The following is a 24,903-nucleotide window of genomic DNA, read 5'->3' as shown; positions in this document are numbered from 1 at the left end:
GTCTTTGAACTTTTATCCCCACTTCAGAGATGGGAAAATGAAGCCAGAGGAGTACAAGTTTCACTCGAACCCCATAGCACCTCCTTTCAGGACATTGCTTCTTTGGTGATCTGGTGGCCTTAGAGCTTGATCTTTATGACCCAGTCACAACAAAAGGAAGGACCATGGGGTGAAAAGATGATGTTTGGGGATCGTAAACGTTGCCAATAGTTTAAAATGTTCTTCCGCATCTGATTCCTCTTGCTAGAAAGCTTGGTTTGTGAATTCAGAGTAGGATTGTTTCAAAATGCATTTTCCATTTTAAAGAACCATGGTTTTCTTAGACGATGGGGTGGGGAAACAGGTCGAAAGTGCACACTCATAGGCTTTTCAGAAAGGTTGCAGAATACAATGTTCTTTGCTGGAGGACACAAAGGCAGTGGCTCCGTCTGACAAAGGAGAGGGCTCTGCTAGATAAACCTGCATTAGGAACAAATGAGAGCTCTCTGCCCCTCTTCCTGATCAGCTTAATTCCTCGTTGCTTATCTGCAAATCCAATAAAGCTGGTGAACAAACCCCTCCTGCAGGCTGTGCACAGGCCCTGGGCGCTCCTCCCCAGAGGCCTTGCCAATTTATAACCTCAGAGCCCACAGCAGGCGGGCTAGGCTTAGAGGCCCTGTGGGGAAGGGGCAGGCGGACCTGGCTGGGGCCAGTGGAAGCTTCCCCAGGACTGGGCCACTGTGCTTCAGCTCTGGGACTCCCAGTCCCCAGCCTGGGCCCTCTGAGCAGATCCCCAGAGTGCAGCTGTCGAAGTGAGAGAGGGGCAGGTACGAAGGTTCCGCTTCCTTCCCACACTTCCCTGCCTTTCTCCAAGATAAATAACCTGGCTGGACACCGAAGACGTTTTCTGTGCCCACATGCATTAGAGTGTGGCCAGCTGGTTGTCATCGTGGTAATATATCACACCACACTTGGTGACTAAGGGTGTATTTCAACTGCCTGGCTTTTAAAATCGTGTTTATTTGTTTACCAAATCATTGTGTACCAATAGTATTTACCGTCTGTCTCCCCTGACTATGGTGTTGGGGGTGTTGGGGGCACTCTTTAGGGGTCACTGGCAGATCTCAGGAGCCAAAAGCTGGAGTTAAGAAGAGGCCTGAGCACTGGAGGGAGGAACCAGCTGGAAAGGGGGGTGTGGTCCCTAGGATGGCCTAGCTGATCATTATGTAACAGCTCACACAGAGTGGTCTGTGTCTTTCTCGCCCTCAGCAACTTTTTATGAGGCCGTTCACGTATGTGCCAGCGCGAGGAGCTTCTTTATTGTAGGGACTTTACACTTCCCTACGATTTCGTGTCCCGTCTCATAAACCTGTTCCCTGTCATTAAATTCCCCGTAAAGGATGCTAAGTGATCCACCCTGTGAACACGGAATTACTGACTCCACCAAGTCCCACCCGATAGACATTGTGCAGCCCCCCTCCTGCCCATTTCCCCATTAGAAGTAAAGCTGTGATGACTGTCTCTGTGCATAAACTTTCTATTCCATTGGCTATTTGCCGTGGCTAGATTTCCAGAACGGGAATTACTGAGTCAAAGGGCTGAGGCCACCATCGCGGGCAGCTATCTCTAGAGGACAGCAGTGAAGCTTGTGGGCCCCAGAACGCCCCTCTGCTGGGTTTCCATTTGAACTCCTTCGTTTATTATTTGTGTGACTTCGAAGGTTATGTAACTTCCTGTTCTTCTTCTGTGGAATGGGGATAATAATAGTACCTACCTCACAGTGTTGTTGCGGGGATTAAGTGAGAGAAACCGCATGGAACTGCTGGGTTGGAGAGATGTGACTCATGAGATGTCATCATCAAAGCAAACCTTATTTTTGTCTCCCAGTCTCTCTAATTTTATTCTATGGGCCTTTCCCCCCCTCCTAAATCTAGATGAAATTGCTGGTAAGTCCCAAGGCTTTCTTGGGCATTTTCAGGTAACCAAAGGCCATTCTGTCCATTGTCATTAAAAAACCTTTAGACTTCAGCAACAGAAACGCCTCTCGCCCATCACATGCTGCAGGCCCGCTGCCCGCAGGAAAGGGTTGAGCTTGCAGCTCTGACCCTTCCCAAGGTGCAGGCGGGGAGGGAAAGAGGGGAGGAGAGGGCAGGAAAGTCCTTCCCTGACTGATGAGCTGGTGTCACACTCTGGCTCTCTCTCTCATTGGGGTGCTTCTGTGGTTCCTTGGAGACCATTCCATCACTGGGGTGTCCCCCCCAGTACAGCTTCCTTGACCTGGGTGACCCTCTCTCCCCCTTAGCTTCATATGATGCTATCGCTCCTTTCTCAGGCCCTGGGAAACGGGGGCTCATCCCCTCCCCCAGTGTCACCTCCCCCCACCAAGGCCCTCCTGGCAGGGATCTAAGACAGTCACATCTGGGCCTCATGCTGGAACCTCCATTGGTCCCCAGGACAAGACCCAATATCCTTTGCCCCACACGCCTCGGGGCACAGGCTGACCCTGAAGCAGCAGCACCCTCTTGGCCATCAGGGCAGCCAGCTGCCACCCACTTTTTGGATTTGCCAGGTATGAATCAGATGCCCATGCACTGTGACCCTAAGACCGTTGTGGCCACATAGTAAGCTTTCTTAGGGGGGGTCTCTTTCAAGCACCATCGCCCCTTGGGGCTCACTGGTCCTGAGGCTCTCTCTAAAATTCCTCTTAAACCTCCAACAACCCTTTCTTCAGCCTCTTCCATCTTTTATGTCCTAGAGGTGGGTGCTGGCTAGCGGTATAGACCTGGGTTTCCACGCCTCCTTTCCAAGTCCCATACGGTGTTATCCCACCTCATTTTGGAATGTGATGTCTATGAACTCAGAGCCGCACTGGAGAGTCGCACTGCATCGTCCCATGCCCGTACCTGCTCTTAGGAACCGTCGAGGAGTGCCCAGCAGGAGCATGTGCCCAACAAATGACAGTCATGGGTGATCCAGTCTCATAGGCTCTGCGTTTGCATTCACGTCAGCACCATTCCATCCGGCTTGATCCCTGGTACCTTGTGTTAAGCTTTCTGAGTTTTATGTTTCCTTCAGACCACGGTTCATTTTTTTGAGATGCGGAGGTTTTTATTTGCTATTATCTTCTGCAGTGATTTGGAACATAGATATATGTTTTTCATTCTACTAGTGCTTACCCTACATTTTCAGAGACATTGGTGAGTCTGTGTTATCACACTTTAATCATGTGTAAAAGGGCAATGGTCTTTGTATGTCCTACAATTATTCACATTGTCTGGCCGCCCACACACATGCTGCCATATTGCCATGATGTCTGCCCAACAGCTTTGAAAAGGCTCTGACTGGGCTCGGCTTAGGGCCCATCTAAGAGCTGGCTTATCTCTGTCCTGCACTTCCCCCAGAGCTGGCTAGCAGTTTTCAATACTTCTGGTCTTGTCTCCTCTAGCTTCCATTTTGCTGCTAATAATACCTTTCTAAAAGGGACATCTGAGCAGGTTACTCTTGACTTAAAACCCTTTAGTGGTCCCCAGTCGGCTAGAGGATAAAATCCAAACTCCCGGCCTGGCTGGTGTTCAGGGTGCCATGTGATCTGGCCCCACCGAAATTTCCAAGGCCCCTCTCCTGCCGCACTCACCTACCTGCCACCACACTGGTCTGCACCTTGGTTTTCAAGTGTGTTGGTCACATGGACTCATATCCCCATGGCTTTGCTCATGTCACCCGCTCAGTCTAGAATGCCCTCTGGGCAAGAAGCCCAGCACAGCCGCTGGCCAGTCTTGGTAACTGTTAAGCTTCCTTCTTCCTTTCTTATCTATCAAAATCCTAGTCATCCTTTTTCATCCTAAGGAAGGGCTTGTTCTAACCTGACTCCTCTGCCTTTGGTACCATTGTCTGCCCGTCCTCTGTGTCCCTGGCCCCCAGCGCTGTGTACGGCTGTATTGGAACACCAGCACCTTGGCAGATAGCGCCCCGAGACTTGCAGGACTGAGCCTGACCCTGCCAAAGCCTTGCATGGACTTTTGAGCCCAGCTGGGTCTAGTCAATGTTTGATTGATTGGAATTGCCCTCCTCAGATTGCAAGTGTACAGCACCAAGCTACTAGGCAAGGCACCTTGGGACTTGGTGCCTAATCTGAATAGAACTTCATTTATTATTCATATCCGTTTGCTTCCAAAGTGGACTAGAGGTGGCCCAGACTCAATAAAACTGTTCAATTAGAAATAGAAAATATAAGACTCCACATGGAAATAGCCAGTTGCCAAAATGCTAACCTTCTTCCTTGGGTGAACTAGAGCTTGCACTGGGTTCCTCCGGCTGGGATGGCAGATGTGAGGTCTCCTTGGGGCCGCTTCAGTCCACAGGCATTCCTTCATTCCCCCCCCCAACACACACTCCCACACCCCCACCCAACCATGGCCATGTTGAAAATGCCTAAGATGCTACAGGAGAATTTAAATTCATGGCAAATACCTCATCCTTGCAGGATTTGGACAGGTGGGAGTTTGGTTCTGCTGTGTAGCCACATTTCAATAGAGATAACCTTGTTCCTAGGGCTAAATTTGAAAAGCTTAGGCCCTTCCTCAAGGACCACTCCATAGCATGATTGTTCTAACCATAGCCTAGTACAGTAGTTCTCACATGGCTTCTGAAGTGGCTTTCTGATGGAAGCCAAGGGCATACACTTCAAATGTCAACCCGGGAAGCCATTTGACCAGGAAAACCCATTGCCAGTTCTGAGTGCCATGTGCTCTGGCCCTACCAAAACTTCCGAGGCCCATCTCACATACACCTTAGAATTCACAGAAGCACACACTTCTATCCTCCCATGCACACACATGAACACACTACCCAACAAATGCTCCTGTGCAGACCTGCTCAACCTGCAGGGCCACCTCACACACATACACACACTCATGCATACCCTGGCACACAGCCCCTCTGGCTCCCACACGTCCCATGCCCACAGCCTCCACAGGAGGAGACACACGGAGAGCTGTCTCATTTCTGCACCTCGCTCTGCCTCCAGATTTTGCTCCCTTAGGGCAGAACAGAAAGTGTCTATTTAATAGATTCAATTACTTCGGGCTCCTGAGACCTTCCAGCGTGATTCTGATTGCTTTAAGGTGTCAGATAATTTGGGAATAAAGGGGAAAAGCAGCCTCAAGTTCCTGAATGGGAAGTGTAAGCTCCAGTGAGCTGCAGATTGCACGTTGGGAGGGTTCTTCTGGAGGGCGGGCTGGCCTCTTGTCTCTGCCGGTCTCATCCAAGGATCCTGGCTCTTGGAGGACAGAGCCCTTAGGTAGTGCTGCCTTGACCTCTAGGGCAGGGACCAGTCCCTTTCTGCTGCCCTTCCAGGGGTGAAAACAGAGGCCCAGGTCAAGTGTCCCAGCAGTCAGGCACGACCCAGCTTCCTGCCCCTGCACCCCCACTCCGGAGTGATTCATTTTGTCTGCTCTGTGTGCTCAGGGACAGTGATAGCTCTTGGAGGTTGATAAATAAACAGAGGCCACAGCCTTCAGAGAGCGTTGATGCTGTGCCAGACAGAGATGGATCTGAGGGACCTGCTCCAGAGGCAGGCTGTGTGTGCGCGCGAGCGTGCACGTGCAGTCAGTGCATGAACTGAGTAGGCAGGAAGGAGGCTAAGGGCGAGGGCTCTGGACCCAGATCATTGGTGTGGGAATCCTAGCTTCACACTCTGACCAGCTGTGTGACTCTGGGCAAGACCTTTGCCTTCTCTGTGCCTCAGTTTCTTCTGCTGTGAAATGGGCATGATGATAGCCCCTTTCTCCTCGGGTGGTTGTGAGGATGAAACGCGTACAATATATCATACACCTCACACAGCTCCTGATGCTCAGCAAATGCTCCCAATATCTTGGTTATTGTTTTTGTAGAGGCAAGGCTGAAAGGCTGGGAGCGTTTTGGGTGGAGAGTCCTGGCTGTGGACTCGGGCAGAAGGACGGGGCCCTCCCTCAGCCAAGCTGGCAGTTCTCGCACTTTCTCCCCAGAGTCACACAGTCAGGGCAGCCTGGTTCGCACCACTGGATCCCCACAGGGACACTGCTCTGGGGTGGTCGTGGTCGTGGTGGTGACGCTCACAGGTAGTGTGAGCAGGCCCCTCCCCAATCCCCAGGCTTCCGGCCAGCCCGCTGTGGGTTCTTTGCCCTCCACCTCAACACCCACACCTTACTTTATTTATTTATTTATTTATTTTATATTTTATTGATTTTTTACAGAGAGGAAGGGAGAGGGATAGAGAGTTAGAAACATCGATGAGATAGAAACACCGATCAGCTGCCTCCTGCACATCTCCCACTGGGGATGTGCCCGCAACCCAGGTACATGCCCCTGACCGGAATGGAACCTGGGACCCTTCAGTCCGCAGGCCGACGCTCCATCCACTGAGCCAAACCGGCTTCGGCACACACCTTACTTTAAAGTTGGTACCAATCACAGCCAGGACCCCCTCGGCACTCGGAGACTTTGAAGTTATCTTTATCTGGAGGTTTTTGCTCCTTTTAAACGTGCCCCTTTAAAACGTGCTCTGGAGGACAGAGACCCTGGTGGCATTTCCACTCCATCGCCCCCTAGCTTTATGTCCTGGGCATCACAGAATTCTTGAGGCTTTTCTGGGAATTAGAAGTACTTGCTGCTCAAGGCTATGGTGGGGATTAAATAATATAACTTTTAAGGGCCAGGAATGCATGTTACCCTTTCCTTGACCGTGCCCCTTAGACAGGAAGGATTCCTCCCCCCCGCGAGGAAACACCTCCTTTACTAAAACCGAAGAAAGAAGCCGTCCTGGGGGAAGTGAGAACTCAGGGTGGGGGGTGGTGGTGGGCGGTGAAGCGACTGGGAGAGGGCCAGCCTCCAAGCTTAGGACCTGAAGGTGCCCCGGGACCTCTTTCGGTGTCTGCTGGCATCATCCCCGACCTGCACAACCGGCTCCCCCCACCCCACCACCCCATCCCCACCCTTCACCTCCCCCCTCCCCCATCTGAGCTGCAGTTGCCCATCCCTGTCGGAGATCGGTAGGCAGGTGTTAGAATTATCCCGGTGTCACGGAGGAAGGAACCGAGGCTCGGAGGTCGGGGGACCCGCCCAGCGGGTGGGCACTGGGCACGGGCGCCGGGGCGGTCACGTGTGTGGAGCGGAGCCCGGTCCCGGGTTTCTGGAAGGGGCGGGGGGGGGGGGGGGCTGGGACGTTGAGGACGCGTGGCCGGCCTAGGGGTGGGGTCTCCGCCGGGCAGGGCGGGGCGAGGGAGGAGGGGCGGGCGCCGCAGCCACCGGAGCTCGGACCCTCGGCGCCGGGAGCCCCTCCGGAGGCGCGGGGCGGGCGGCCCGCCTCTCCCACTTCCACGCGCGCGCGCGCCGCCCGCCCTCCCACGGTTGCCCCGCGCTCTGGGCTGTTCCTCCCGCCGCACCGCGCCCGCAGCCGCTCGGAGCCTGCGGCCGGGGCCCTGGCGTGCGGCGCGGGCCTCGGCGGGGCCCAGCGCCCCGGCCCGGGAGGATGCGGCCCCGGGCGGCCCGGGAGCTGAGCAGGGCCCCCGCGCCGACCCTCCGGGGCCCGGGCCTCCGGAGCCGCCGCCTCCGCCCCGCCCCCGACAGACATGACTTCCAAGCCGCATTCCGACTGGATTCCCTACAGGTACGCGGGCGCCGGTCCCACCTTTTCTTTAACTCGGGGGCGCGGCCCACCACCCTCCACCCCTGAGGGTACCGGGCAGGGTCGAGGGCGCCGGGCCGGGGCTGGCTGGTGGGGTCACCGGGCGGGGCGCGGGGCACCGGGCACCCTCCCCATCTAGCCCAGAACTAGGAGCGCGGGTTGGAGGTGCTGGTCCTTCCCACCCCAACTTTGGGGGCCCCGGCGGACCGAACCCGCCTGTCTTGCTCCGCCCCTTATCCTCCAGGGTTGCTGGAACGGGCCAGTGCTCTGGGCCTGCGTGGGCCTCACTGGTCCATGTGGCCGCCTGGGGAGGGAGCGCGGTGCTGTGAGCCCCCTCCTAGGCCAGCAGAGCCCGCAGAGCCCTGCGCGCACTCCCGGCCGGCCGTCTGCAGGCATGGCCCCCGCGGGAGTCCGCGCCGGGTCACGGTCCCTCCTGCTGGTCCATTCACACACTCAAGGCGTGAATTCCTGGAGACAGTTATTCTGAACCAAGAGCACAGGCGGCTCATATACGCATGCACCATGCAGCTCTCCACACACACACACACACACACACACACACACACGTGCAGTGCTACATACCTGCACACGTACATATGCTGTATTTGGAGAGTACCTGACACCGACTACTCACTCACAAGTACTCATATCTTTCAGAGGCTCACAAGTCCACTTGCTAACAGGTCTATTCCTGGACACACACCAACTCACAATACACAGCTGCGTTTACATGCGAAAGAGCACTCGAGAGTCCAGGCACACTCAGATAGCACAGCCAGGCACGGGGCCTGCCCAGTAACAGCTGGCCGTTCCCACCTGTGTGGAGGTTGGGGTAAGGGAAGGGCTCTGGGGCTTCGCACAGGTGCAGGCCTTTCTCCCATCCACTCTACCCAATTCCATTACCACTGTAAAGCAGCTCATTGCCATGGTAGCGCCAGATCCTTGGCCACCCATTGGCTCCTCGGTTGCCAAGGGCTACAGGGCTGTCTCTAGGCCTCCCAGAGAGGCATGCGTGTAAAAAGGGTCCCAGACTGCTAGGGTCCACTGTGTTCTTGTCCACTCAGGTGCATATGCCAATGGGTGGTAGAAACAGGCCTTCAGGGTCCGCCTGGTAACAGCCTGCTCTCAGGAAGGGACCTGATTCCAGTAACCGATAGAAAAGAACTCTGACAGCTCTTCTGTGCGTCTGTCCAGACCGCATGCAACATGGAAACCAGCTGAAACCGCCCCGGGTTTTGTTAAAGCAGATCCTTCTGCAAACGAGCACCTGTCACTGGTTTGGGGACTCAGGGCTGCTTTTGAGAACTTGCTGTTGTCTCTGATCTCGACCCGTTTGGGGGCTTCATGGCTTTCCAGGTTAGAATTTGTGGGTGCCCCTCTCACCAACACACATGTGCACACACAAGTCACCCATAGTGCTTCCTGCAGACACATGTGATCACACCTCAGAGTCTCATAGGCCAGGGAGATAGTCCTATCAGGGGACTGGGGCTGGGCTGATTCAAAAGAGTGGCTACTGCGTACAGGGCATCTAGGCTGGGGGCACAGGTAGTTCCTGGAGCATCCTGGCTGTCTTGACATGTATGGGCTGACCTTTTAGAAGACAGCGCAGCCCCACAAAGAACCATTAACCTTTTCTTGCCACAGCTGAGTGGCCTCTGGTGTTGTGGACGTACCTGTATGGAGTGAACGTGGCGGGGTGTTGGCCACAGGCACTTAGGAGGGAGGCAAGGGGCAGCACTTGTGGCTGTGGATATGGTGATGTGTTTAGCATCTGGCAAATGGGACCAGGCCTGCTCAAGGTTTAAGGAAGCTCTCCCAGGAGCCAAGGACCAAAGCAAGTGGTTGCACGGGTCTTAGAAAGAGCCTGCCTCTGGAAAAGTGGGACCTGGGAATGTGGGGTTGTCTCTGGGAATGACTCTGCCCATCGAGTGTCCAGGGCACTGGCATCATGCAAGGAGTGATTTGACACTTGCCCAGCCCACGCCCAACCCCTGCCCCCATTCCTTTCTTGGGCCCACACTCCACCTTGAGTACAAAGTCCTGTCCCCCTGGGGACCTAACCCTGAAGAACAACTGGACACCCACGTGGCCTTGCCCTGCTTGCTGTCCCATTGCTCTGTCACCCCTGCCTTTTTGCTCTGCAACCGGGAGGGTAGGTGTAGAGCTGGGGGCAGGCTGTACTTAGAAGCTGCCAGAATCTCGTCTGTCCCACCGGGGTCTTTTTGAGCATGCACTGAGCCCGAGAAAGCGTTGGCCTTGGGGTGCAGGCTTCCGGAACGGGAGACCTGGGCCGAGAGGAGGAGATGCACCTTGCCTCTTGCCTTAATGGGCTGCTGATTGCAGTCACAGCCACGTGCCTGTGTGGTCACAGAGAAAACGGGGGCAGGAGACAGGCAGGGCAGTGTACTTGCAGGTGTGGGGGATGGGCGCGTGTGCTGTGCTTTGGCGTGAGGTTTCCCTATCGTCGCAGCATGTCAGCTGGAATGTGTCATGGGGTTTGGGGCCGAGAGGCCCATTGATTTCTTGTTAACGCTGCTGGTGATGGTCGCACCTGTGCTCCCTGGTCTGGCTCAGTTTCTCTGAAGCAATGATAATCGCTGGTAATCTTCTTCAGGGCAATTGTGGCTCGGTTTATAATGCTCACGAGTTAATCTCACATTCGGACTTAGAAGGAAGCCATTTAGTTGGTCAAGTTTAACAATTGGAATGGTTTGCCTTTCATTTTTTTCTATTACAACTAATTCTATTTCTGCCATATTCTCTTCATCTCTGTTCTTGAGGAGTTAAATGCTCCTAGTTCACGACCTTCTGTGAGTTGTGGGTGAGAGTCAGGAAGGACCTTGAGGGGTGGGAGTGAGAGAGCCTGTCCTCAGTGCTGCCCCGCGGCTGTTGCCTGGTGTTCCTCTCATCAGGCAGTGAGCTCCTGGAGAGCAGGGACCTCAGCTGGTGCTTGGCTGTATGCCTGGCATGACCCAGCACAGACAAGATGCCCATGACTTTGAATCAGAGTGGCACCCACAGGTAGCTTTTAGGACTTTCCTGGCCCCACCTGATTCTCTGCTCACCGAGGGACACGGCACTCTCCCTCCACAGTGGGGCTCCCCGGAGTCTCTAGGTCACAGAACGAGGCTCTCAGGGTCCTTCCAGGCCATGGAGTCCTGTGTGGGTGCTCCCTGTGCCTCCCCAGGGACGCCTTCCACCAGAGGCCGGCTGTGACCATCAGAACGGTCTTCCTGGGGGTGAGCTTACGTGTGTCTCTGGTTCCCCTCCACGTGCCCTTGTTAGGATCCTCTACTACAGTGGTTCTCAACCTTCCTAATGTGGTGACCCTTTAATACAGTTCCTCATGTTGTGGTGACCCCCAACCATAAAATTATTTTCGTTGCTATTTCATAACTGTAATTTTGCTACTGTTATGAATCGTAATGTAAATATCTGATATGCAGGATGTATTTTCATTGTTACAAGTTGAACATAATTAAAGCATAGTGATTAATCACAAAAACAATATGTAATTATATATGTGTTTTCTGATGGTCTTAGGCGACCCCTGTGAAAGGGTCGTTCGACCCCCAAAGGGTTGAGAACCGCTGCTCTACTACTTCCTCACTCCGCTTTCCAGGGAGCAGAGTGACTCCTGGTGAAGCCAGACTCCTGGCTCTTGCGCTTCTGCCTCTGGTGGAGCCCCAGTCCCCAGACGCTATGGCCCATGGCCTCCCCTGGTGAGGCAGGAGGAGCAGGACGCGTGCTCTTGGGTCCACGGTGATTCTCTCTCTACTCCTTCCTCAGGCCCAGTCGGGGTGCCTTCTTGCTGCGCCTGGGGAGGAAGGAGCAGAGGAGACACAAGGCAGATGGAGCTGACCAAGGGGCAGGGACCCTGTGGACCCCTCAGCCTGGTCTCTGCCCTCTTCCTGTACGGGACCTTCAGCCGCAGGCGGTTCCCGGTGTGGCCTGTCAGCACAGGCACAGTGAGGCCATTAATTCCTCCCTCTGGACCCCTGCTTCTGTTGCAGCCCTTGAGCCCTCCTTGCCCCATGGGATGGCCTTGACTCCCTGACCAGTCACCTCGAGGCCTCTGTAAACAGAACCCCAAAGTCTGTTCCTGGCTGATGTCAAGCCCCGTGCTGCCTGTGTGGGCAAGGCCTGGGTGTTGGCACCCACATCTGCGACTTGACCTCCTCCTGTTAGGTGTCTGCTTGTCTTTCTCTCTGCTAGCTTATCGGAGTCTTCTGAATTCCTACCGTCCTGGTGAGTGTCACCTGTGAGGCCTGCCTTGTCATCATTGGTCAGCATGCTAACCAAGAGAAGCAAGATGCTAGAAACCTCCTCTGACTCTTGTGACCCAGAAACCTTTGAATGTTTGTCTAATGGGACTAGCGTGCCGCTTGCATTGCCTCTTCTCGCCCACAAGTTATCGTCGGTTGCTGGTCCCTGCGATTCCATGTGGATGCCTGGCTGTCTGTCTTCCCGTTTTCCCAGTAGCCCCGAGGACCCGCGCCCTGACTTGGGAACTTGGGCTTGCTCTGAGTGGTCGCTTGTCTTCTGCTACTCAAACCACCGTCCAGCTGTTCAGTTAATCCCTTCCACAGTCTTCCCTGAGGCCTGGGCTGGCCGCTGATCTGCAGACTACAGTTTCTTACCCCAGCCGAGCATCAGGCTGCATTCGAAGGCTTCCAGCCTCATAGCAGCTCCCCACATTCTTGTTGGTTCCTGATGGTCCTCATTTGCATGCCGAGCACTGGAACCACCTGGGAGACTTGCTTTACAAGAGAGTGAGGCGGGGTATTGAGGCTGGGCATCTTCCCCAGCAGTTCCAAATTACCAAGTCAGGGCCGATGCCCTAGTAGTTTTAATGTACCTGGTAAGTTAGGACGCCAGTGGCCGGAATGGAGGTGCCTCATGGCTGGAGGCTGGAAGGCTTGTGAGCAGCATGGTTCTCTCCCTTCTTGAGCTGCCCACCCCCCCCCTCCATATCCACCCCCAGTTCCCATCCCCACTGTTTCCACAATGTTCCAAGCAGCTCTAGGCCCGTGATTTTCAGTCGGTGTGCCACAAGGATTTTTAAAACATGCAATACCTGACTGTTTAGTCAGAGGCACTGACCTCTCTTCCCTTAGATCAGGGGTGGGGAATGTCTGGCCTGCTGACAGTACAAGGCCGGTGAAATCATTTGGTCTGGCCCTGCCAAGGCTAATGGGGCGAGTTAAATCAATGCTTGACCAAATATAGCAGGCTAATTTTTAAGTTGATAATTTTGTATGGCCCTCGAATGATACTATAAATATCCAAATGGCCCTTGGCAGAGAAAGGTTCCCCACCCCTGCCTTAGATTGTCAAGTAAAAAATGACAACAGCCAACGCAACAATAGCCATCGGTGTGAATGAATAAAAATTATGCCCATTTCTTTTGTTAAATTGGCAAAAAATGTATTTTTTGCTGTGTCACAGAATTTTAGTAATTAGCTTATGTGTGCCATGAGATGAAAAGGGTTGAAAGTCGCTCCCCTGGGCACTGGATGCCTGGATGTGCTGGGGGGCTGGGAGGGTGTCAAGCATTGGGCACAGGGGTTGTAGCCGGGCACCTGGGTGGTCTTTTCTTCCCTGACAGCCCACTTCACCTTTTCCCAGTCCACTGTGCCTAAGGGGGAAGAATGAGGACAGGAAGGGGAGGGTGAAGGGGGCATGGAGAGTGGGTCTGTCCCTGGGTTGGCCTGGCCCCCAGGCCCCTGTCAGCTTAGGTGGATTAGCTGGAGCCTGTGGGGTGAGTCTAAGAAGGGGCGGGAACCGGCTTCCTAACTATGTTGGCCTGTCTGGCTTTTCCAGCCCACAGGAGACGTGCCCCCGCACTCACTTGTTGTCCAGCCGGGTTTACCCTCAGATATCTGTCTGACCTCAGGGCAGGCAAGGGATGCACAGAGGCTGTCTCCCTCGGTGGCGAAGGGGCCACCTCAGCGGCTGGTGCTTTCCTGGGCTCCCCGGTCTGGCCCCCAGCAGGAGGTGACCGGAATGAGGGAGCCACCAGGGTCAGCTGGAAGACCATCCACCAGGGCCCCGCCTCCCGTCAGAGTCTCCTGGCGGGGCTGCAGCTGGCAGCCTGGGCTTGGCAGTGATTCCATAATTGGAGCCTGAGTCATTAAAAAGCCATTACGTCTCCTCTCATGGTTATCTCTCAGTGCGGCCTAGAGCAGCGCCTGTCGGAAAAAGGGCGGCTGGGCGTGTTGGTGGGAAAGGAAGGTGCCTAGGAGAGGTGTTGCAGTGGGCGATGAGCAGGCAGGGCCTCCCCCTATGTGTGTGTTGGGGGGGCGGGGAGGCTGGGCTGCGGAGGAGGTGACTGCAGCTGGGGTTCCGCTCTCCCTGGAGACAGCATCGTTGTTGTCATTGTTCCCAACAACACATGGCTGTGCACCAGGGCAGGTGTGTGCTCCAGACACATGGGTGCCAGGCAGCAAGGCAGCCAGGACAAGCTGGTCCCTGCCGGGCGACTTTTCGGCCCTCCTGGGATCACTGCTGCACCCGGGCCCACTTCCCTCCCCCGTGTGCCCACTCCCGGAGCCTCCTCATGCAGGTGTGTGTCCTTCGGCCTGGGTGGCCTTGCTCAGCCAGGCTCACTCTTATCCTCCAGCGCATGCTGCTCCCCCAGCTGCCGCCCACCCTGCGCTCCCTCCTCCCCGCCGCCCCACCGCCTGGTGGAAAGTGGCGGGCGGGCAGCTCTCTGGCACTTCCAGGACATCGGAGTTTCTGGAATTCTTTACAAGCCGAGCCCTTGTATGCATCCATCTTTCTCTGAAGGCCGGTGGTTAAGTCTGTTTTGTCTGTAGCCCGACCTGGGACCGTGTTATTAGTGGCTGCGGCTCTTTGTCATCATCCCCCATCAGGGAATCGGGTGGGGGCAGAGGAAGAGGAGTAGTTTTCATGGGAAGCAGCCCCCTTCCCTGAGTGGAACGTGTGGAAAGTTCATGGCGGTGGGGCAGCAACCTGTGGTAGGAAAACACCCCCAGGCACAGATAAGGACACGGGAGGGGGCACTGGGCAAGGGGGGCACAAGGGCTGGAACCTTCTATTGTCAGCCGGGCAGCCCCGTGTCGTGACCCAGCTGTTCAGGAGGTGGCTTTGCTAACGTGAGCTTACCTCTCAGCTGGACGTCACACCTTCTCCAAATGGCCCAGCACCATGGAAGTCATCTTTTTCCTGCTCAGCCAAACCCAGGGCCCGGAATGTCCCGGGGGAATACGCCTGGCCCTGCCCTGTGAAAGGGCATGTGGCTTGCGTCATCCGGGAAGCCATGACCCTCCTGCTACAGGAAGAGAGCCAGCGCTGTGTGCAGGTGACCGGGGCTCCTGTGGCCAGGCCGCTAGCACGGGACAGGGATTGCAGGCTGCCCGGGGCGTGCCCGGCCCAGAGCTTGGCAAGCAGAGCCCAGTTGGCTGTCAGGCCCGTGGCTCCTGTCAGCCAGGTGTCATGCAGACTCAGCCTGCAGTTCCCTGGTACACTAGAAATGGTGCCTGCGGCAGACATGGGGAAGTAGTGTGTGGACACAGGCGCCTGGCGCTGGTGTTCCTCAGACAGGGTGGTGACTGCAGGTGGAGAGGCAGGTAGAGAGCTGGACCTCAGGCCCAGCAGGGCCTGGCCCCCTTTCTCCAGGACCCCTGCTGTCCTCCGCGGTGGTGCATGCCTTTTCCGAGGGGACGCCCATCATCCCACCCGTTTGAGATTAGGAGCTGGTCGCCGTCCTCGGTCCTGGCGCTGCTCTCGGCGGTCCCTGTGCAGCTGTGTGCTGTTGGGCAGGTGGGCAGTTTCAGGAAGACAGGTCTGACTTAGAAGCACGTCTGTTGGGTTTTCTCCTGGGCTGTGGCAGCTGAGGTTTCGGAGAAGAAGGCTGGTCTGTGCACAGCCCCAGATCACAGTCAGGGCTCCGCCGAGTGCAGAGCTGCCGTGCGTGTCAGGAAAGGCCTTCCCATTGGCTAGTAGGTAGGATGCCGCCGGTTAAGGTATGCAGAGCCCTCATCAGTGTGGCCAGGGAGGAGGGTGGTGGGCTGGCTGTGGTCATGGACTTCCTGCTGCTCTCTGGCGGGCTCCCCAGCCCGCAGAGACACAAATAGTTTGGATGAGCGGAAGGGACAGTTCAGGTGAATGAGTATTTCCGCCAGAAGGGCTGCTACTGCTGTCAGGAGGAGTGGAAATGGCTTCACTTGTCTTTGGGGTGATTGGACCTCATCTTTCCCCCGTCCATGCACACTGCACTCACCCACACACAAGCACGCCCGTCTCTTACACAGGTAGATGCACTCGTACGTTTGTGCACATTCGCGAGACATACTTATAGCCACACACACGCAAACCTCATGCACTCGGGCACATAACTGGGCCAGGATGGCATAGGGGCTTCCCAGAGCTCAGCCCCTCAGGCTCCAACCCCACCCCATGCAGCTGGCCTGACCTTACAGAATTGGGGGCCTAGGTCCCAGGTATGTGCCTTGGACTAGAAAGAAAATTAAGTGGTTTGGATCACCAGCTTGCTGCTGTGCTCTGCCTTCCTGGGAGGCAGGGCCAGTCTGTGTGAGATGACGCTGCCTGTCCTGACACCTCAAGGGTTCGATGCCCTGGTGCTGCCTGGCGCCACGTCTGTGGCCAGGGAAGGGCCCAGTGGCTGGTTGGTGGATCGTGTGTTGATGTGCCCACCCAGCCCCAGCCCTACCCTGAGGGACTGGTTGGCCACTTGGCCGCACTCTCCCTTGGCCTCAGTGGGCAGTGTCAGCACCACTCTGCCACCGGGAGAGCCAGACACTTGCTTAAAACAGATGAGGAGAGGGTCTGCCCCAAGGGCCCAGGTTTCCCCAGAAAGGACCAAGAGGCAGGGGGAGGGGTGGGGAGATCTGAGAGGGAGCCCAAGTGGGCAGGTCCCTGGTTGGAAGCCTGGCCTTGGGCCTGGCTTGTGCCCGATGCCTCTGGACAGGTCCCCTTGGAATGCAGTCAGGCCCTGCTCATGGGCCCAAAGGAGAAGCCTCCTGTAGCTACTGGGTCCACAGATCCCAGCAGGAGATAAGCTCCCAGAGCCACAGGAATATAGTGCAGGCCTTTTTGTCTCGAGCTGGTTTCCAGATAGTAGCTCACCCTTCCTCTCTCTCAGCCATGATGGGAGGGGTTTAAAGAACCCAGATGTGCTGGGTGGGCTCTGGGCCGAACCCTGGCACCTCGTGGGCAGGCCCTGAACGCCCCTCTCTCCCTCTGCAGTGTCTTAGATGATGAGGGCAGCAACCTGAGGCAGCAGAAGCTTGACCGGCAGGTGAGTGAGCCTGGGGCCGGGTGGAAGGGTGGGCACTCGCCATCCTGGCTGCCCCCTTCCTGGGTGATCCTGACTGGGGGGGAGAGCGCCCCCCCTCCCCCCCGACACAGAGCAGCTCTCTCCTTTACCAGCTCAGCACTGACCAGTACACGGGGCTTCTGCCACGCAGGCCACTGAGGAGCCGTGGTCCTGCCAGGACAGCTCCCTGGGCTGAGTTTTGCCTCCTTTTCCTGGACCCCAAGTCTCGGGGCACAAAGGACATGAGGCCTTGGCCCAGAGTGGACGTTGGCCCCCATTGGGGTCTCTAGAAGCAAGCTGAGCTAGCAGGGCCTTCTCTCTGCTCCCAGGCTGGGAGCCCTCCCTCGGGTGGAGGCGGCGGGCTGCCCCCTCCAGCCCGGTGACCCCCATGCCTGTCCGGTGCCTCTGCAGCGGGCCCTGCTGGAGCAGAAGCAGAAGAAGAAGCGCCAGGAGCCGCTGATGGTGCAGGCCAATGCCGACGGGCGGCCCCGAAGCCGGCGGGCCCGGCAGTCGGAGGAGCAGGCCCCCCTGGTAGAGTCCTACCTCAGCAGCAGTGGCAGCACCAGCTACCAAGGTACACCCTGCCCTTGGGACAGCCTGGGACAGCCAGCCCAGGAGGCTCCACACCCCTCAGGGACTCCTGCTAACCTGAGCAGGCAAGGGCCCTCTGTCAGGGTGTGTCCAGGCTGCGCGTGGCTCCCAGCGGGAGCAGACAGCTGAGTGGGGCCGGTGAAGGGAGGCTGGGACCTGGAACCTTGGGCTTCTGGGTCGGGTGCTGGAGCCAGAAGCTAAAACTTTATTGATCTGGGAGTTCAAATGTCCAGGTTTCTGATCAGGAGAGTTTCACCGAGAGGAGGAGGCAGTTCCTAGGAGCAGAAGGGTCTGCTCCCTGCTGGTGTTCTTCCTCCTGGAGGAATGCACCTCAACATCCCACACCAGCCAGTGTCTCCTGCGAGACACCTATTGCCTCCCCTCCCTTGGCTCCCCACGCCTCCGTCTTCCTGGCTTCTGACCGCAGGTCCTTGCACAAGGCCATGGTGACCAGCAGCCTCCAGCTCTCCCATCTTTGCACTCTGCTTGTCAGCAGAGCTCGTCCTGGGGTTGAGGAGGGGTGGCTCCGTTGCCTCCCTGAGCTCAGGACCCACCTGTAGGTTAGGGGAAGAGTACCTCAGACTGAACAGAGGGTTGGTCTCTCTGATCGCTAAGGAGGGACTCAGATGCAGTCCCACTGCCCCCTGCTGGTGCAGGTAATCCCAGTGCCTTCTCTGTCAGGTGGTGGCTCCAAGAAGGTGGCATCTGGCTTTTGCAGTTGGAAGGAACCGTAGCAACCATGGCGCTCCCCTCCTCTGTGGCTTCCTCAGGTCCTGTAGCACCAGCCACTTCCAGCTCCTGCAGTTGCCTCAGCTCAGGGCTAACCTTTCTCATCTGACTGCCGGGCCCTCCCCACAGCCCGGCGCACAGTGTCTCAGGTTCCGCTAACGCAGCCCTGAGCACACGGGGTCCCCTTCTCTGTGTCTTGGAGGACAGCACCTAGTGCCCAGTCTTGGCACAGCACCCTGGACAAGCTCCGTGCCCTCTGTTTGCCCTCGTCCCACTGAGGAAACCCATTCATACCTGATAATAAAGGCACCTGCCAGTGGCTAAGCATGGTGCTGGGCGCTCTACCTGCGTTACCTCCTTTATTCTTGACAGTAACTCGTTATCCCCACAGGATCGATAAGCATTTGGACTCCCAGGGGGTCACTGACTTGCCTGTGGTACGTTGCTAATGAGCATGGGGACGAGGCTTTGCACCCAGGCCTGTCGGACTCCAAATGGCCTTGCCACCATGTTTTGTCGCCTCCCTGACAGGGAGGTGTGTCACAGTGATTTCCCTGTGTGGGCTGCCATTCAGCACCAGGGCCAGGCTGGTATGGCGGTACTCCACCGGAGAGGCCCTGCACAGGACGGGGACAGGGACCTCAGCCCCACGCTGCTGCCTTGGACAGCCAGCTCCGGCGGCTCCACGCAGACCTGGCCCGGCCCCACCCTCTCCTGGCATCCCCCTCCTCACACTTTCTCCGGGAGCATGGTCCCGAGGGGCGGTGGTGCCCTGCAGGGAAGGCACCTGCTGCTGGGTGGGCATCCCAGCCCAGCTCTGCCAGGCCTGGCATCTGACTGTTCGAGGCTGCACGTGGGATGGGAGCCTGCTCCTGGGACTTCAGGCCCTGCCAGTTTGGGCCGCAGGCCAACACCTTGAGGCTTTGAGAGAGTCTTACAAGTCACCGATGCGAGGCATGTTGGCAGGTGCCTCTCGAGCTCTGAACTGTGTGCCAGGCCCGCAGGAGGGACCAAACTCAGAAGGCAGTTTCTGGTCATGCCACCACCTGCTCACCTGTGACTGAGCACGTCACTGGCCCTCTCTGGGTTTGTCTCCTGTAAGGGAGAAAAATTCTCTCCAGACTTTGAACATTGAAGCAGCCATCGTGCTTCGAGGTCCATCGTGAGAGTCCAGACCAGGCTGGGTCCTGCTGCTTCTGCTGGGCTCTGAGGTAGACGCAGCCCCAGAGGGGCTGGCTGGCCTGGGATTGGTATTCCCTGGAGCACCCCAGCCCTCCCCGCAGCACTAGCTTTCTCCTGCTCTGCCCCCTGCTGGCTCTTGGTGTTAAATACAAGGGGAATTTGACCAAAATGAGGGCCCGGGACCTGATTACAGATCCCAGGTCTCTTGCAGCCCTCCTGGCCCAGGCCCAGCTTCACTTGGACCTGGCTGCTCCATGCCCAGGGCCTCTGTCCCTAGAGCTGTGATGTATTCATCCGGTTCTTAAGTATTTATTTTGAGGACCTACTGTGTGTCAGCTTCCAGATTAGAGGCTGGCAATCCAGGGTGAGCACAAGCAGGTGTGGCCACTGTTCCCTCGTGGACCTGATGGTCTGAGAGGGAGGAGAGTTGAGCAGGTGGTCACAGGTGTGCTTTGTGGGAAGCTCTGTGCGTGAATGGCAGACCCCCCTCCGAGGAGCTGGAATCTGCAGGAGGAGTGGGAGTTAGCGGACGGGTGGCATCGGGAGGCAGCGGGACAGTGAGAGCGAGGCCCCTGTGGCCGGCGGGAGTCCAGTGTGCACAACGAGCACGGTGTGGCTGGGACTTGGGCCTGGGAAGTGAGGCAGGTGCGGTTCGGCCAAGGCCAAGGCGAGGGAGAGGGAGGAGCCAGACTTGCAGGGCAATGTCGGTCTTCATCTGAAGAGCAGTGAGAAGCGGTTCTGGGACTTGGAGCAACTAGGGTTCTATGTGGAGGACGTGGAGGCCACCACCTGGGACCCGCCCGAGGCCTCTGTGCCGCTCCTGGTGTCCGGATGTCTCTCCTCCCTCGGGGCGCTCTGCACCCCCGGCCACCATGGGCTCGTCCCCCCAGGGCAGTGCAGGGCCCCTGGATTGTGGCCCTCGTTGTGGTCTCTTCCAGGAGATGCAGCCTTTTCTGTCTTCATCCACCATATCCCAGTCATGCTCCCTCCCCCCCTCCCCCCTGCCCCAGCTCAAACAGTTGGCTGGCCCGGAGCTTTGGTTGGTCATGGTGTGGGCAGGCTGGGTGCCACCTCCCTGTCCGGGCACCTCTGCCTGGTACAGATGGGTGGTGGGAGGCCCTGCTGGGGTTGGGGTGGCTGGAGAATGTGCTGGGAAGGGTGTGAGCTGGCGCTCTGGTCTCACCCAGGGCCTGTCTGTCTCTCTCTGTCTCGGGCTCTCTCCTAAGCAGTTCAAGAGACCGACCCACTTGCCAGTGTGCAGCTGGGAGCTGCCCGCCCAACAGCACCAGCCTCAGCCAAGAGAAGCAAGGCAGCGGCCGCCGCAGGGGCCTCGAAGAAGGGGAAGAAGGGGAAGCACAAAGGTTGGCTTGCCCCCTGACCCCCCACAGGAGGGTTGGGAGGCTCATCTTCCCAACCTGGAGGCCAGGGACAGGTGGGAGGCCCCGGGGGAAGGCACCAAATGGCACTCAGGGCCCCGCCCAGCTGGCTCACAGGCCTCATCTAGCTCACGGGCACCTGGGCTGGCCTGTGGGTGAGGGGCAGGCCCTCCATACTGCCAAGAAGGGAAGTCCAGCGCAGCTACGGCCCACGAAGCCCCTCCCCTGCCCAGCCTGAGAGCCCTCTGCCTCCATCCTGAGCCAGGACACTGTCCCGTGGGGCTTGCAGCCTCCAGTCACCCTGGGGGCCTCCGCCACTCCCTAGCCTCAGCGCCACCCTCGGCCCGCAGACCAGTCTCCCTGCTCCTCTCTCCCCAAAAGGTCCCCAGGGACAGGTACAGTGGCCCCTGCCCCGAGTCCTGTTTCTGTGGGCTGGACACCTCGTCTCCTCAACCACATGTCCACATGTGTGCCCAGTGGTTTCCAGGCCTCGGGTGTGTTGGGACGGCGTGGGGGGGGGGGGGGGGGAGCGGGGTGCTGGCCACAGGCTTCCGGGGCTCACGGCTGTCTTTTGGACATAGCCCACCCGGACAGGGTGGCTGCCACCGTGTGGGCCAGGCCTCCTCAATTCAGTCACCGAAGTTGTGGCAGCTGGGGAGGAAGGCGGACATGGGATGGGAGAGCCTCCGTGTGGGAAGGCGCACGTGTGCCAACCTCGGCCTTTTCGAAGGGCCCGTGTGTTTTTGACAATGTGTGAGTTGACTGTGTGTGTCTGAGAAGGAACGTCAGCACTGATGGCTCACAGCCGGCCACCTCCGTGAGCGCGTGGTGGCCCCGTGTGGTGTGGATGGTTCTGGTTCTCCGTTGAGTCTTTTCACTGTGAGCTGGCTTTATAGGTGGCTGCCGTCTGCCTAGGGATGTGAGGCGTTTCAAACCAACCCTCGGCAACTAATTCTGGGGACAGCGGAAGTGACAGAACCCATGCCCCTTCAGAGCTGACCAATCATTAAGAGGCTGACAGCAATCATTCGTGTGTTTTTTTTTTTTTTTTTTTTTTTTTTTTTTTTTTTTTTTTTTTTTTTATTTTTTTATTTTTTTATTTATTTTTTTTTTTTAATTTTTCGCTTAAAGTATTACAAAGGGTATTACATAAGTATCCTTCCCCCCCCCCCCCTTGACAAACCCCTACCCTCCCTTACCCCCCAGTGTCTTATGTCCATTAGTTATGCTTATATGCATGCATACAAGTCCTTCGGTTGATCTCTTACTCCCCTCCCTCCTGTCCCCCAACTCTCTCTGGCCTTCCCACTGCAGTTTGACAATCAGTTTGAGGCAGCTCTGCCTCTGTATCTATTATTGTTCAAAAGTTTGTAATGGTCTTTATTATCCATGAATGAGTGAGATCATGTGGTATTTTTCCTTCATTGACTGGCTTGTTTCACTTAGCATAATGCTCTCCAGTTCCATCCATGATGTTGCAAATGGTAGGAGTTCCTTCTTTTTAACAGCAGCATAGTATTCCATCGTGTAGATGTACCACAGCTTTCTAATCCATTCATCTACTGATGGGCACTTAGGCTGTTTCCAGATCTTAGCTATGGTGAATTGTGCTGCTATGAACATCTGGGTGCATATATCCTTTCTGATTGGTGTTTCTGGTTTCTTGGGATATATTCCTAGGAGTGGGATCACAGGGTCAAATGGGAGTTCCATTTCCAATTTTTTGAGGAACCTCCATACTGCCTTCCATAGTGGCTGCACCAGTCTGCATTCCCACCAGCAGTGCACAAGTGTTCCTTTTTCTCCACATCCTCTCCAGCACTTGTCGTTTGTTGATTTGTTGATGATGGCCATTCTGACAGGTGTGAGATGGTACCTCATTGTTGTTTTGATTTGCATCTCTCGGATGATTAGTGACTTTGAGCATGTTTTCATATGTCTCTTGGCTTTCTGAATGTCCTCTTTTGAAAGGTGTCTATTTAGATCCTTTGCCCATTTTTTGATTGGATTGTTTATCTTCTTTTTGTTAAGTTGCATGAGTTCCCTATAAATTTTGGAGATTAAGCCCTTATCAGATATGACGTTGGCAAATATGTTTTCCCACGAGGTGGGTTTTCTTGTTGTTTTGTTGATGGTTTCTTTTGCTGTGCAGAAGCTTTTTATTTTGATGTAGTCCCATTTGTTCAGTTTCTCTTTAGTTTCAACTGCCCTAGGAGCTGTATCAGTGAAGAAATTGTTTTGGCATATGTCTGAGATTTTGCTGCCTTTGTATTCTTCTAGAATTTTTATGGTTTCCTGTCGTACATTTAAGTCCTTTATCCATTTTGAGTTTATTCTTGTGTATGGTGTAAGTTGGTGGTCTAGTTTCATTTTCTTGCATATGTCTGTCCAATTTTCCCAACACCATTTATTGAAGAGACTATCTTGGCTCCATTGTATGTTCATGCCTCCTTTGTCAAAAATTAATTGAGCATATTGGTTCGGGCTAATTTCTGGACTCTCTATTCTATTCCACTGATCTATATGCCTGTTCTTGTGCCAGTACCAGGCAGTTTTGAGAACAGTGGCTTTGTAATACAGCTTGATATCTGGCATTGAGATCCCACCTACTTTGTTCTTTCTCAGGATCGTTGCAGCTATTCTGGGTCTTTTTTTATTCCAGATGAATTTTTGGAGAGTTCGTTCTAGATCTGTGAAGAAGGCCATTGGTATTTTAATGGGAAGTGCGTTGAATGTATAGATTGCTTTGGGTAGTATGGACATTTTAATGATGTTGATTCTACCAATCCAAGAACATGGTATGTTCTTCCATCTGTTTATGTCTTCCTCTATCTCTTTTTTCAACGTCCTGTAGTTTTCTGAGTAGAGGTTTTTAACCTCTTTAGTTAAGTTTATTCCTAGGTATCTTAATTTTTTTGGTGTGATGGTAAATGGGATTGTTTTTCTGATCTCCCTTTCTGAAAGTTCACTATTGGTGTATAGAAATGCCTCAGATTTCTTGGGGTTAATTTTGTATCCTGCTACATTGCCAAATTCATGTATTAAGTCTAGTAGCTTTTTGATGGAGTCTCTAGGGTTTTGTATGTATAATATCATGTCATCTGCAAATAAGGACAGTTTTACTTCCTCTTTTCCAATTTGGATGCCTTTTATTCCTTCTTCTTGCCGAATTGCAATGGCTAATACTTCCAGTACTATGTTGAACAGGAGTGGTGAGAGTGGGCATCCCTGTCTTGTTCCTGTTCTTAGGGGAAATGGTGTTAGTTTTTGTCCATTGAGTATGATGTTGGCTGTGGGCCTGTCATATATGGCTTTTATTATGTTGAGGTATGATCCTTCTATTCCCACCTTTCTGAGAGTTTTTATCAAAAATGGGTGTTGGATTTTGTCGAATGCTTTTTCTGCATCAATTGATATGACCATGTGGTTTTTTTCTTTCAATTTGTTTATGTGATGTATCACATTTATTGATTTACGGATGTTGTACCATCCTTGCATCTCTGGGATGAATCCTACTTGGTCATGGTGTATGATCCTTCTGATGTACTGCTGGATCCGATTTGCTAAGATTTTGTTGAGGATTTTGGCATCTATGTTCATGAGGGATATTGGCCTGTAATTCTCTTTCATTGTGATGTCTTTACCTGGTTTTGGTATTAGGGTGATGCTGGCTTCATAGAATGAGCTTGGAAGCGTTCCTTCCTCTTGAATTTTTTGTAGTAGTCTGAGGAGGGTAGGTTTTAGTTCTTCCTTGAATGTTTGGTAGAACTCCCCTGTGAAGCCGTCTGGCCCTGGGCTTTTGTTTGCTGGAAGCTTTCTGATGACTGCTTCAATTTCTTCCATAGTTATTGGCCTATTGAGGTTTTTAGATTCTTCCTGATTGAGTTTTGGAATGTTGTATTTTTCTAGGAATTTGTCCATTTCCTCCAGGTTGTCCAGTTTGTTGGAGTAGAGTTGCTCGTAGTATTGTTTAACAATCATTTGTATTTCTGTGGGGTCTGTTGTTATTTCGCCTCTATCATTTCTGATTTGGTTTATTTGGGACCTCTCTCTTTGCTTCTTGGTGAGCCTGGCTAGGG

General features: G+C 55.0%; 1 protein-coding gene across 3 annotated transcripts in view; it reads left to right on the top strand.

Annotated features, from left to right (window-relative positions):
* The window catches only part of TUB (TUB bipartite transcription factor), a 75,767-nt gene that overhangs the window by 38,735 nt on the left and 12,129 nt on the right, over positions 1–24,903 (top strand). The window contains exons 1-4 of one of the 3 annotated variants that reach the window (XM_070425371.1): positions 7,472–7,624; positions 16,877–16,928; positions 17,358–17,520; positions 20,678–20,809. In XM_070425371.1, the coding sequence (XP_070281472.1) occupies positions 7,587–7,624; positions 16,877–16,928; positions 17,358–17,520; positions 20,678–20,809 (385 nt within the window). In that variant the 5' untranslated portion in view covers positions 7,472–7,586. Of the gene's footprint in view, positions 1–7,471; positions 7,625–16,876; positions 16,929–17,357; positions 17,521–20,677; positions 20,810–24,903 lie in introns of those variants that run through there. The other 2 variants (XM_070425373.1, XM_070425370.1) reach the window with 2 other exon arrangements.

The sequence above is a fragment of the Myotis yumanensis genome, unplaced genomic scaffold, assembly GCF_028538775.1.
Source record: "Myotis yumanensis isolate MYYU_CA2020_CCGP unplaced genomic scaffold, mMyoYum1.0.hap1 SCAF_10, whole genome shotgun sequence".
Lineage (NCBI taxonomy): Eukaryota > Metazoa > Chordata > Mammalia > Chiroptera > Vespertilionidae > Myotis > Myotis yumanensis.
The sequence above is the reverse complement of the archived record's forward strand: the minus strand, read 5'-3'. Positions and strand labels throughout refer to the sequence as shown.